This window comes from Mytilus galloprovincialis, chromosome 3 (genome assembly GCF_965363235.1).
Source record: "Mytilus galloprovincialis chromosome 3, xbMytGall1.hap1.1, whole genome shotgun sequence".
Classification (NCBI taxonomy): domain Eukaryota; kingdom Metazoa; phylum Mollusca; class Bivalvia; order Mytilida; family Mytilidae; genus Mytilus; species Mytilus galloprovincialis.
Window position 1 is genome coordinate 864,946 of NC_134840.1, and position 15,515 is coordinate 880,460.

The following is a 15,515-nucleotide window of genomic DNA, read 5'->3' on the forward strand; positions in this document are numbered from 1 at the left end:
ATCACAATTAGTTCCTATCACTCACTGAAGCAGACTCCTGAGTTGCTTGTAAAGCAATCCCTTCAACTCGCTTTCTGCATTGCAGGCAAGACAAAAATTGAATAGTTATTTCCTGGCAATATGCCATTTCTACAGCTGAAAACGGGATATGGATTTTACTCATTGTTGAAGGCAGTACAGTGACCAAAAGTTGTTAATTTCCGAGTCATTTTGGTCTCTTGTGGGAAGTTTTCTCATTAGCAATCATACCACATCTTCTTTTTTATATACATCTACCGGTACATATAATGTCCCATCTACTTACAAAGTGTCATGAAATTCTGTATTGTTGTTTCAGAGGAGTTGAGATAACAAGAACAGGACTGACAGACGAATGGACCGGTCAAAAACATTGTACAATATATACTTTGTTATATAGGGTATAGTTACAAACCCCATTTAGCTCACCTGGCACAATGGGCCAAGTGACCTTTTCTCATCACTTGGCATCCGTTGTCGTCATCCAGCGTCCATTAACTTTTACAAAAATCTTCTCCTCTGAAACTACTAGGCTAAATTTAACCAAACTTGGCCACAATCAACATTAGGGTATCTAGTTTATAAAATGTGTCCGATGACCCTGCCTGCCAACCAACATGGCAGACATGGTTAAAATAGAACATGGGGTGAGAAATGCAGCTTTTTACTTATATCTCTGAAACTATAGCAAAAGTATAACGGTTGCATTATTTCATGCATTAATTTTAATAAATATATCTGGTGAGCGACACACCCCCATTGGAGCCTATAGTTTATAGTTTAGATTGTATCATCGATGCATGCTTTATATTACTCATTATTCAAACAAAATGAAGACATTCGTAGAATACTTTATTCTGTACAAAGTTTTTTTCAACATCAAACTTTTTATGTCTGTCAAATACAAGTTTTATAATGAACCAACAGTCATTCATTCTCAGTAAACACACAGACCTTCTATGTCAAATACTACAGCCAACAATATAATGTCATTCATTCTAGGTCAACATATAGATCTTCTCTAGATCATTAGGTAACAAAAAAGTACAAATCATTACATTATACTGTACAGCAAGTAACAGTTTTAATTAAATAAGTAAAAACATTACAGTATAAAATCACACAAATTTTACTCTTGCATCCGACTGTTCTTTTTCAATCCAATCATTGTTGGCCAATAGTATGTCCAGGAATACATTGACTTATGTTCAGGAAATTGTACAAATAAAAATCAACCATCCCTAGATGACCTCTGGTTAGTTTTATCAAGGTCAATTAATTTATTAATAGCAATTGTCAATAACTGATCTCTGGTTTGTTTTTATTTTGAACCAAACATAAATGACATCACTGAAGCTTAGAAGCTTTATTGAATTAAATGACATCACTAAAGCTTAGTAGTTCTATTGAATTAAATATCATGGGGAATCACTGACATACCAGATATAGATCTCAATGATATTTGTTTCTGTAAAATCAGAAATTTTTGCATGCATTTATTATTGCAAATTTGGTAGAATGGACTAAAATGCAGGATTAATTATTGCAATTTCAGGAAAATCTGAATTGGTTGATTATATAGGGAATCACTGAAGCATGACAGAAGCAGCCCCCCTCTTATGAAATTTTATACATCTGCCACTGGATAATCATGATATTTCCCTTTGAAAGAAAAGACATCCCCGTGTTTTTATCAATTCAAACAAACATAATAATGATATTTTCCTTTCAAAGAAAAGACATCCCCGTGTTCTTATTAATTCAAACAAACATAATAATGATATTTTCCTTTCAAAGAAAAGACATCCTGTGTTTTTATCAATTCAAACAAACATAATAATGATATTTTCCTTTCAAAGAAAAGACATCCCTGTGTTTTTATCAAAACAATTAAACATAACTTATTGTGTAGCATGTGATCATTGTGATAGTGATGATTGTGTAGCATGTGATCATTGTGATAGTGATGAAAAAATAAAATATCAACATAAAACTGAAATATGAAATAAATAAAGAAAACAAAATGTCAATTGTATGTATTATACTAACAATATAAATGTGATCTATATACCTACAAAACAAATATAAATTATTAGGATATGCCTGCATGTTATTTTTTTTACAAGCACTGTCTTTACTAGTAATACTAAGATTTTTGGTATTTATTTAAGTATAATAATAATCTTAAAGTACACTATTCTCAATAAAGAACATATTTCCTCAAAGATGAGTTCCTCCCTCTATTTTCTGAATGTAGTTTTTTTTTTAAATACAATACAATTCCTAAAATAAGATTTTGATTACAACTATAAAAGGATTTCTGATATGTTTTGGGAGCCCATCATCTCTAAAATCTTAACAAAAATGAAAAGTTTTAGTGGACTACATAAGGAATTAATTAAAAGTATGCACATCATTTATTTTAGGTTATTCTAAAAAGACAGAAAAATATATTACTGATTCTTTATAACTTAATTCTAAATTCCATTTTTAAGGAGTAAATCATGAAAAAAAAATGATGACATCACAGTCACATGACAAAGTTATATCTATGAGCTGATAGCCAATCAGAGAAGATATGTTACATCCAAAATTAAATTATTTATAGAAACACCAATAAGATTTGATGGGGGATGAAAAAAACCTTCTTATTATCTTCAAACTTTGCTAGTTTTTACAGTCTATTGTTATTTATACAACTATTTCTGGATATTTCTCTGTGCCTTTCTGAAATAAAACATGTTTAAAAGTAATAGCATGAGATTATAGGTCAATGTCATCATACAAAAATGATTGTTTATCCAATTAAATACATATAAAGAATGAAAACATAATAGCAAACCATGATCTCTCATAATCAAATTACTTCATTCTGTTATATTGCACGGATGCTTTACTCCAAATCTAACAATCAATCACAAGTCGACACATACATTATTGTACATGGACAAGTTGACACATACATTATGGTACATGGACAAGTTGACACATACATTATTGTACATGGACAAGTTGACACATACATAACAGTACATGGACAAATTGACACATACATTATTGTACATGGACAAGTTGACACATACATTATTGTACATGGACAAGTTGACATACACATTATTGTATATGGACAAGTTGACACATACATTATTGTAGATGGACAAGTTGACACATACATTATTGTACATGGACAAGTTGACACATACATTATTCACTTTTTAAAGTCGAGGTTACATAAAATATAAACAATTTGACTAGTAATGCAAATAACAGAAAAAAATCATCTATTGACAAGATCTACCAAATCTGTCTAATTAACAAAACTAAATTAAAGCAGGAGTAAATTGACCGCATATTAATTATCTTAAAAAATTCCCACCATGAAAATAACAATCACAATCACAATTTGATTTCATACCAAGAACAATCCACACACACACACACACACACAAATTTTTGTTATGACAAATGGAATGAGAGTTGTCCTTCTTTTGCAGCTTTTTGTAGTTTTTCTCGCATGATTTGTGCAGATGAATAGTCAGGTAATTTGAGATAATTAACACATGTCATCACAGAAGGCAGAAAACTGTCTGGATTATCGTTGGTTTCAAATGTCTTTCTGACTATTGTCAATGGAGGATTCAGACTTCTAAAACCTGAAAGCAAAAAAAGTCAAATAAATTATGTAATATATCATCTTTTGGCTGATGTCTTTCTTATAGTTCTTAAAAGTTAGTTTTCTAACATTTTTGCCAATTAAGTTCTATTCTAAATATAAAGTACGTAATTATGACCTATTATAAATGATTATTTGCAGCAGACCCGTAAGACTGTAATGTCATAGTTGAATACTGACATCTGATCTATAATGTTTCAAACCTCTGACTGGAGGAAGAGGTGACCCGGTAACAAACTGTAGAAACTTTCTCTGTTCATTGATATCATAGGAACTGAGATTCTCAAACAATGATTTATAATGTTACAAACCTCCGACCGGAAGACGAGGTGACCCGGTAACAAACTGTAGAAACTCCCTCTGTTCATTGATATCATAGGAACTGAGATTCTCAAACAATAATTTATAATGTTACTAACCATCGACTGGAAGATGAGGTGACCCGGTAACAAACTGTAGAAACTCCCTCTGTTCATTGATATCATAGGAACTGAGATTCTCAAACAATGATTTATAATGTTAATAACCTCCGACTGGAAGAAGAGGTGACCCAGTAACAAACTGTAGAAACTCCCTCTGTTCATTGATATCATAGGAACTGAGATTCTCAAACAATGATTTATAATGTTACTAACCTCCGACTGGAAGAAGAGGTGACCCAGTAACAAACTGTAGAAACTCCCTCTGTTCATTGATATCATAGGAACTGAGATTCTCAAACAATAATTTATAATGTTACTAACCTCCGACTGGAAGAAGAGGTGACCCAGTAACAAACTGTAGAAACTCCCTCTGTTCATTGATATCATAGGAACTGAGATTCTCAAACAATGATTTATAATGTTACTAACCTCTGACTGGAGGACGAGGTGACCCGGTAACAAACTGTAGAAACTCCCTCTGTTCATTGATATCACAGGAACTGAAATTCTCAAACAATGATTTATAATGTTACTAACCTCCGACTGGAAGACGAGGTGACCCGGTAACAAACTGTAGAAACTCCCTCTGTTCATTGATATCGTAGGAACTGAGATTCTCAAACAACGATTTAACAGCACGACTGTCGTGTGTATAACCATGATCGGGGCGACAACATTCTAACAACATCTTTGTATCCCAGGGCTCGGTCACATTACCACAGAATAACTGCTCCAGCTGAAATACATCAATACTTAATGTATAACATTCTAATACTTAATGTATAATGTATGTAGTTAATACAATACCTGCTCCAGCTGAAATGCATAAATACTTTTAAAATGTATCCTACTGTAGTCATCGGTCATCTTGTTGGTTTGCTCGGTATTTGTGTTTGCACTTATCACACGGGGAAACTACACATTGACGTCACTACGCTAGTACCAGTGGACAAAATTTGTGCAGAATACGTTTTTTCTACTCTTTTGAATAAAAAAAAACATTTCTAAAGGTAAGATTTCATTGTTATTCTTAAGTATTGCTCAAACATGCAAATTTTCATTGACCGTTTCAAACCTGACTTCCAAATGTCTAAAAACATTCTAGAACTTCACAAAATCTCACTCTCTGCCTCCATTGCTTTGTGTACATTCCATTCAGCGTCATCAATCTTGTGGCTGGCAATACAGGTAAAGCAAATCGTATTTTTATGAATTTTAAAATGACAAGCTCCTTACGTCTTACATGATTTTCCCGTGAAAAAAGCCCATCCAAAATGAAAGGAAAACTATATAAAAAAACGATGTTCATGTCATAATTTTGTGCAGGAATATAGAGTAGGTTAATAAAAAATTACTTACATTCATTTTTCATAGAAAAACAAATTGATACATTATAAAATGATCAATATTCTGACCATCATGACTGTAGGTAAATATTCATAAAAAATTCCATTGATGTCGAAAGGGATGGCAAAAAATGAGGTTTCCTGTTGAATAAAACCCCAAATTATTGCAAACTATTTTAAAGCAATATCCCACAAACAAATAATATAATTGCCTTAGACTAAAAAATCACCTACGTTAATTAACAAAAGAGCAATTTGATTGGGTAGAACGATTTAATACATCACGTGATTTTGACGCCATTGGAATTTAAATGTTAAAAAAACAAGGTCAGTAGGTTCAGTATGGGACAGCATCGTACATTGAGTGACTGAGAAACAATTTTGAGTAACCAAGCTTGACAGTACATGATAATAAAAAATCAAAGCTAAGTCTACAGAAACTAGAGGCTCTTAAGAGCCTGTGTCGCTCACCTTGGTCTTTGTGTATAGTAAACCAAGGACACAGATTGATTTGGTCTTTGTGTATAGTAAACCAAGGACACAGATGGATTCATGACAAAATTGTGTTTTGGTGATGTGTTTGCTTACTTTACTGAACATTCTTGCTACTTACAATTTTCTCTATCTAAAATAAACTTGCCCCTTTAGTTACAGAGGAAAATATTTTGTAAAAATTTACAAAAATTTACCAAATTAATGAAAATTGTTAAAAATTGACTATAAAGGGCAATAACTCCTTAAGGGGTCAACTGACCATCATGGTCATGTTGACTTATTTGTAGATCTTACTTTGCTGAACATTATTGCTGTTACAGTTAATCTCTATCTATAATAATATTCAAGATAATAACCAAAAACAGCAAAGTTTCCTTAAAATTACCAATTCAGGAGCAGCAACCCAACAACCAGTTGTCCAATTCATCTGAAAATATCAGGGCAGATATATATCGACTTGATAAACAATTTTACCCCACATCAGATTTGCTCTAAATGCTTTGGTTTTTGAGTTGTAAGCCAAAAACTGCATTTCACCCCTATGTTCTATTTTTAGCCATGGCGGCCATCTTGGTTGGTTGGACGCGTCACCGGATACTTTTTTAAAACTAGATACCCCAATGATGACTGTGGCCAAGTTTGGTAAAATTTGGCACAGTAGTTTTAGAGGAGAAGATTTTTGTAAAAGTTAACGACGACAGCGGATGACAGATGCCAAGTGATGAGAAAAGCTCACTGAAAAAAATGTCCCTACGTAGATGACTTAACATAGATAGATATAACAGTCTAATACTTAATGTATAATGTATGTGTTTAAAACAATATCTGCTCCAGCAAATAAAATCTAGTCTTGAAACATCTCTGGAAACAGTGAAATACATAACTCTACTTTCAATTTGTTAACCAGATTAGAATGATGTAAAAGAATACTTCATAAGACCATGGGTTGAATACTTCATAAGACTATGGTTGAATACTCCATCAGACCATTGGCGAATACTTCATCAGACGATGGTTGAATACTTCATCAGACCATGGTTGAATACTTCATCAGACCATGGTTGAATACTTCATCAGACCATGGTTGAATACTCCATCAAACCATGGTTAAATACTCCATCAGACCATGGTTAAATACTCCATCAGACCATTGGCGAATACTTCATCAGACCATGGTTGAATACTTCATCAGACCATGGTTGAATACTTCATAGACCAAAGTTGAATACTCCATCAGACCATGGTTGAATACTCCATCAGACCATGGTTGAATACTTTATAAGACCATGGTTGAATACTCCATCAGACCATGGTTGAATACTTTATAAGACCATAGTTGAATACTCCATCAGACCATGGTTGAATACTCCATCAAACTGTGGTTGAATACTTCATCAGACCATGGTTGAATACTCCATCAGACCATTGTTGAATACTTTATAAGACCATGGTTGAATACTCCATCAGACCATGGTTGAATACTTTATAAGACCATAGTTGAATACTCCATCAGACCATGGTTGAATACTCCATCAAACTGTGGTTGAATACTCCATCAGACCATGGTTGAATACTTTATCAGACCATTGTTGAATACTCCATCAGACCATGGTTGAATACTTTATAAGACCATGGTTGAATACTTTATAAGACCATGGTTGAGTACTTCATAGACCATGGTTGAATACTTTATTAGACCATGGTTGAATACTCCATCCGACCATGGTTAAATACTCCATCAGACCATGGTTGAATACTCCATCAGACCATGGTTGAATACTTTATCAGACCATGGTTGAATACTCCATCAGACCATGGTTAAATACTCCAACAGACCATGGTTAAATACTTCATAGACCATAGTTGAATACTCCATCAGACCATGGTTGAATACTTTATAAGACCATGGTTGAGTACTTCATAGACCATGGTTGAATACTTTATTAGACCATGGTTGAATACTCCATCAGACCATGGTTAAATACTCCATCAGACCATTGGCGAATACTTCATCAGACCATGGTTGAATACTTCATCAGACCATGGTTGAATACTTCATAGACCATAGTTGAATACTCCATCAGACCATGGTTGAATACTCCATCAGACCATGGTTAAATACTCCATCAGACCATGGTTGAATACTTCATCAGACCATTGTTGAATACTCCATCAGACCATGGTTGAATACTTTATCAGACCATGGTTGAATACTTTATCAGACCATGGTTGAATACTCCAGCAGACCATGGTTAAATACTCCATCAGACCATGGTTAAATACTTCATAGACCATAGTTGAATACTTTATAAGACCATGGTTGAGTACTTCATAGACCATGGTTGAATACTTTATTAGACCATGGTTGAATACTCCATCAGACCATGGTTGAATACTCCATCAGACCATGGTTAAATACTCCATCAGACCATGGTTGAATACTTTATAAGACCATGGTTGAATACTCCATCAGACCATGGTTGAATACTTTATCAGACCATGGTTGAATACTCCATCAGACCATGGTTGAATACTCCATCAGACCATGGTTGAATACTCCATCAGACCATGGTTGAATACTTCATAGACCATTGGCGAATACTTCATCAGACGATGGTTGAATACTTCATCAGACGATGGTTTAATACTTCATCAGACTGTGGTTGAATACTTCAACAGACCATGGTTGAATACTCCATCAGACCATGGTTGAATACTTCATCAGACCATGGTTGAATACTCCATCAGACCATGGTTGAATACTCCATCAGACCATGGTTGAATACTTCATCAGACCATGGTTGAATACTTCATCAGACCATGGTTGAATACTTTATAAGACCATGGTTGAATACTCCATCAGACCATGGTTGAATACTTTATAAGACCATGGTTGAATACTTCAGAAGACAATTGGCCTTACATCTTAATGTTTTTTTATAAATTATTGCCAATTTCACATAGAAATACCTGTGATAATACTATGCAGACAAAAATATTATTTTTTAGCACCTTCCTTAATTTATGAAGTTTTGACTCTTAGAATAACCATAATTTGTCTTTAAGTCTATTTAAGTAATTTTTTTCCATAATTTTAATTGCTTTTGACATAATTCACCTTGGCAACCATCTACAATCCACAATGTTTTCATATTGATGAAATCTATATCAAAATTGGAATCTTTTGGTTATAAAAAATTGTGGATCGTAGGTGGAGGCCAAGGTTTTCCTAAAGCTTTTAGATCTGAATTTTTTTTTTTTTGAAAAAATGTCCAAAAATGGGCTTAATTTGGAGAATAATATATACTTTCACATGAAAAGAACTGATTAATTTAGCATTTAGGCTTTTAAAATAGACCCCTGTACGAACCAAATTGTGACCTTTTACGTGTTTTATGATAATGTTGATATTTAAGGCCATTTTGTGCCACAAGTGAACCTTGTCCTTTCCCACACAGGCACAGGTGTACTAGTTTAAACAATGTGGTTTTGACGACTTTTTCATTTAAAACCTTTTTAAATTTTTCTTCAAATCATATTTATAAACCTTTTGTTATAATTTTAATCTTTTGGACTAAATTAGTTAGATGCAAACCACGAAAATTTAGGAAAATAACTTTGAATAGAGCAATCAATTTATACAATGTCCTGTACAAAATAGGTTACCTGTCACCTAAACAGGTAGATTTCAGCTGTCCAACAACTTATTAACCTTGAGTAAAATGAGAAAGAATTAAAACAGTTTTGTTTTTTTTATAATAATTAATCATCATTTCACTTTTATAACTGGAAATGTGTGGCTGTTTAAGGCAAAAGGTTGGGTAAAAAACATCACATTTTTTTTTTTTAAATGAACCTCTCTTCATTAGCAAGCCTTAAACACTAAAAAGTAGATGTCCAGTTCATGCTTATCCCAGGCGGACAATCAATGTCCGGTAAATTTATAAATGTCTGGAATTTATGACCATTTTTTAAGCCATGTCTGACAAATACAAGTAATACAAGGGTCATTTAAATTCATATGCTGAATAATGATAATGAACATCTTGGAAAAAAGTGATAAAATATTTAAAACATGTGTCCATAGTACTTGGATGCCCCACCCGCACTATCATTTTCTATGTTCAGTGGACCGTGAAATTTGGGTAAAAACTCTAATTTGGCATTAAATTTAGAATGATCATATCATAAAAATATAAAAGTGTAGTTAATTGGTGTATACCTCATCAGGATAACAGCTCTGTAGTGATGACATATGAAAGACAGATTCAAATCCTTCTCTAAATGCTTCAAACTGTCGGGATACACCTTCCACTAAACTCCAATGTACTACCAACTGTAAATATATAACATAATAAACTTAATTTATCACCACAAACAGTGTAAATACAGTCAAACCTGCCTTAACCTGCTGTAAACAACCACTTTTCAAGCCCCCTCCCCCAGGGCCATATATTTTAACTGTATTAAGTGACCACATCAATTTGTATTAAACGACCCGATGCACTGTTTTAAACGACCATAAATTACTTGGTAGGGTCAGCTATTTTCAAAGAATTGTAATCGTACCACCATTTTGTTGATCAATGTTGACTTTCCCCTAGTTAAAACTTGTTCTATTCACTCCAGGATTATCGATTGTTGACATCCTAACATTCGGCAATCCTCAAGGATATGCTAGAACTTAATCGCCAGAATTTAGACAATTGGTTACCACAAAGTTCAACAATCAGGCATCTATTACCAAGTCCAAGATGGCTTATAAAGTTCAACTCGTGATTGAAATGATATTGGTTAAACCAATATTCAAATGGAGCTATTGTCAGTATAAATATGATAGAGACAAAATTTGCCAAAAATGACCATGATGAAGTTGATTACAATATATTAATAGCATGGCTAGAAAAATAAACTTTCTTTACAGTTATGATTCAGTAATAAGAAACAAGCGATCAAATTATATTTTGATTGAATAAAACATATTTGAAAGTCTTGCAAAGTGAGACAATTAATATAAAATCTTGAAGAACATGTGAGGGCTCTGTACCCTGGGTTATTTTCAGGAATTAGACTAGACATAGCTATAACAAGAACCCTGTCTATGATGTATGAACAAATTATGGAACCTGTATTCAGAGACCACATGTATTAAAAGACCACTTTTGCCTTCTCCCTTGAGTGGTCTTTAATACAGTTTTGACTGTATATGCTGTATGATGTAATTTTGTCCATTGCAATAAAAAAACAAAATTTCTCTAAAATGACATTTTTTGTTCCTACATAGTTCAAGTATGAATGTATCAAATCCCATGATAGGTATTATCTATGTCCTATGAACAGGGTCAATGACGATTCCTGTCCCAATAATTAAACTAAGCATTATTAAAGGTTGTCTTAAGCTAAAGGTATAGATTTCTTTCTATGGGAAGCCTTGTCATCAATGCCTACAAATATTCTTCTTGGTACTCTAAAATAGCAATATAATATTTGTTCCCCTCTGTGGTTGTCATAAGTGACAGATGTAAGCCTAGCCCAGTCATTACCTGTAAGTATTCCTCCAAGTTATCTAAAGTGACAGGTATATCCTTGCCTCCTTTCTTCAATTCTATATGACCATAACCTGGGAGTGTAAAGTCAATATCTAGGTCTTCTATACTACAGCCATCCATACTTAAACTTTCCAGGGCTAACTGGCGACTCTCCTCAGTCTGAAATCATACAACAGTCCTACTTCATTGCTCCAAAAACAAACTATTTTTATGATAGGCCCTTTCACAGTTAGGGAAGACATCAAAAGATCGATGTAGGATAAACCAGATGCTCCGCAGGGCACAGCTTTATACGACCGCAGAGGTTGAACCCTGAACGGTTGGGGCAAGTATGGACACAACATTCAAGCTGGATTCAGCTCGAAATGATCTCAATTCAAATTTCTGATGGAGTTTGCAACAATAACTACTCATTTAAATACATCATAAAATATTAAAATGTAAAATAAAGTGCTTGTTATCATTGAATGGTAAAGATTGTTTTAATTTATCAGCTGGTAGTAAAAGTGAATATACATTGTATATTTTATAAAACAATGATTTAAGTTGATTCAACTACTATTCTGGACAAAGAAAGATAACTCCAATTGAAAATTTCTTGCTATTGCACAATATTGTGCAATCAGATATTTCTTGCTATTGGGCAATACTGTGCAATTGAAAATATTTGCTATTGCACAATAGTGTGCAATTGAAGATTTCTTGCTATTGCACAATACTGTGCAATTGAAAATTTCTTGCTATTGCACAATACTGTGCAATTGGAGATTTCTTTCTATTACTGAATACTGTGCAATTGAAAATTTCTTGCTATTGCACAATACTTAATATAATAATTTTGGATCCTGATTTGAACCAACTTGAAAACTGGGCCCATAATCAAAAATCTAAGTACATGTTTAGATTCAGCATATCAGAAAAGCCCAAGAATTCAATTTTTGTTAAAATCAAACTTAGTTTAATTTTGGACCCTTTGGACTTTAATGTAGACCAATTTGAAAACGGGACCAAAAATTAAGAATCTACATACACAGTTAGATTTGGCATATCAAAGAACCCCAATTATTCAATTTTTGATGAAATCAAACAAAGTTCAATTTTGGACCCTTTGGGCCCCTTATTCCTAAACTGTTGGGACCAAAACTCCCAAAATCAAACCCAACCCTCTTTTACGGTCACAAACCTTGTGTTTAAATTTCATAGATTTCTATTTACTTATACTAAAGTTGTGGTGCGAAAACCAAGAATAATGCTTATTTGGGCCCCTTTTTGGCCCCTATTTCCTAAACTGTTGGGACCAAAACTCCCAAAATCAATCCCAACCTTCCTTTTGTGGTCATAAACCTTGTGTCTAAATTTCATTGATTTCTTTTTACTTATACTAAAGTTAATGTGCGAAAACCAAGAATAATGCTTATTTGGGCCCTTTTTTTGGCCCCTAATTCCTAAACTGTTGGAACCAAAACTCCCAAAATCAATCCCAACCTTCCTTTTGTGGTCATAAACCTTGTGTCAAAATTTCATAGATTTCTATTTACTTAAACTAAAGTTATAGTGCGAAAACCAAGAAAATGCTTATTTGGGCCCTTTTTGGCCCCTAATTCCTAAAATGTTGGAACCAAAACTCCCAAAATCAATCCCAACCTTCCTTTTGTAGTCATAAACCTTGTGTTAAAATTTCATAGATTTCTATTTACTTTTACTAAAGTTAGAGTGCAAAAACTAAAAGTATTCGGACGACGACGCCAACGTGATACCTTTATACGACCAAAAAATTTTCAATTTTTGCGGTCGTATAAAAACTTAAATCAAATAGTTTGGGGGTGGGGGGTCAACATTGCTGCAAGTTTTGTTAATCTAAAATCGATTTTACATATATCCCTATTGGTCAATCAATTTTTCCCAAATTAAGTTAAGAGGGGGATGTGGGGTCAGTGAAAAAACTATGTGAATTAAGTTTTTTATCCTTCATTGAACTTTAGCCATGTTGAATAAGGAGCACATTTTCATAGTTAAGGTGAAAATACAGGAAAACATCATTGAAACAGATAGATGCTTAGAAACAAGCAAAGAATTTCTCATACCAAATTACTATTTCCACCTCTATCCAAAAAATCTGCCCCTATTCAATATGGCTGCAGAAGCCTTGTCCTGGCCTATTGACAAACTAGATCTGTGAGTGAACTCACCAAGGATTGTTCTATCATGGGATTATATTAGTTGATTTATCATCTCTCCTTTAACATGAAGAACAAATCATATTCCTTCATGCACATCTACAACTGTTTAAATGTTCATCAATAAGGCCAAAAAAAAATATTGTTTGTTTCCCCTCACACGACCGACCCGGTAAAATCACCGCTACCCGAAAAATTTTATTGGCCATTCTTGTCCACTGTTTTGTTTTTTGCTATGTTGGTTATTGGTGATATCTTTCCGATGCTGAAGTCAACGATCGTTGGGTTTTGGGGATACCTTTCCAATGCTGTAGTCAACAAGCGTTTTAAATCAAGGTATTTTTGCATTGAAGTACTACATGATTTGGAATCAAGGAAAACAAACAAAATGCTTTCCGACACGATTTGTTTGTTTGCAAGGGTGATCTTTTTTTGAAAATAAAAAAAAAAATGAAGCATCTTTCAATCCGCTGAGTGCATCTTGATTTGCTTTGTGTCTAACCTCTGTTCCTGTTTAAAGGATAAAATCTTAAAGACTTTGAGTAAAAATGGTGTGACTCGTGCTTTAAAATCTATCTACTTTGTCTTTGAACAGGTTGGGCACAAGTCAGGAAATGTGGGATACATGTATTCCCTGCTTTCAGGGAACATCCCTGTTTTCTGGTGTAAAAAAAAAACAGTTTAAATGGGATTTCCTTTTTCAATTTATGGCATGAAAATTACAAAAGGACACGTTTTAACGTTATACCTGCATCAGTAGAATTTGTAAATACTTATTAAAAGTATTTTAGGAAATACAAAACATGAATATAAAGGGAAGCCTTGTTTCTTCTAGAACTCGAAAAAAACATACAAATCTTTGTTTGGGAATCAATTGACCAAGCTGCATGATCCAGGTGTAACTGAACATAACTGAATTATGTTCACTTCTATTGAAAATTTTTATTCATTGAATTTTAATTCCCAAGTGATTAACATACATTTATCTTTTTGTCATCTCATAATTGATGATCAAGGTATGAATTGGTGAACAAAGGAATTGTTTTGTTGTGAGTTATGCAAATTAGACTTGAAATAAGCTTGATTTTTTAACTAAAAAAACACTTGCTATCAATAGGCATTAGTATCACAAGTAGAATGTGCGCTTTTGTAGATTTCATTAAATTAAATGAATAGGAAAAAAAAGAAGGTCCCTGTATACTGTTTTTTTTAACACCAGAAAACTGTGGTGTACACTGAATTAGAATACAGGGAATACCCCACTTTTCTTGACTTGAGCCTTACCTGTTGAATTTTGTACAAATTCAATATAGACAAGAGTGCACACGCTGAAATGTCTCGCCTTCTATACTAATCATTGATATTATGTTGATAGTCCTAAGTATAAAGCTAAGCTTTAATACAACTGTCACATAAACTTAACATTAACCAAGATAACTAAACAAAGACCAATGAACCTTGAAAATGAGGTCAAGATCAGATGAACCATGCCAGGCAGACATGTACAGCTAACAATGCTTCCATACAACATATATAGTTGACCTATTACTTATAGTTTAAGAAAAATAGACCAAAACACAAAAACTTAACACTGTGCAATGAACCGTGAAAATGAGGTCACAGTCAAATAAAACCTGCGCGACTAACATAAAGATCATAAAATATTTCCATACACTAAATATAGATGACCTATGGCATATAGTGTTAGATAAAAAGACCAAAACTCAAAAATTTAACTTTGACCACTGAACCATGAAAATGAGGTCAAGGTCACATGACATCTGCCCGCTAGATAGGTACACCTTACAATCATTCCATACAACAAATATAGTAGA

At 33.4% G+C, this 15,515-nt stretch overlaps 1 protein-coding gene across 1 annotated transcript in view; it reads right to left on the reverse strand.

Annotated features, from left to right (window-relative positions):
- Positions 1–853: 853 nt before the first annotated feature.
- The window catches only part of LOC143066896 (E3 ubiquitin-protein ligase TRIP12-like), an 82,879-nt gene continuing 68,217 nt past the window's right edge, over positions 854–15,515 (reverse strand). Inside the window, exons 37-40 of the mRNA XM_076239722.1 lie at positions 11,498–11,662; positions 10,177–10,290; positions 4,651–4,849; positions 854–3,671 (exon numbers count right to left, since the gene is read on the reverse strand). Coding sequence (XP_076095837.1) covers positions 3,475–3,671; positions 4,651–4,849; positions 10,177–10,290; positions 11,498–11,662 — 675 coding nt within the window. The 3' untranslated portion in view covers positions 854–3,474. The remainder of the gene's footprint in view (positions 3,672–4,650; positions 4,850–10,176; positions 10,291–11,497; positions 11,663–15,515) is intronic.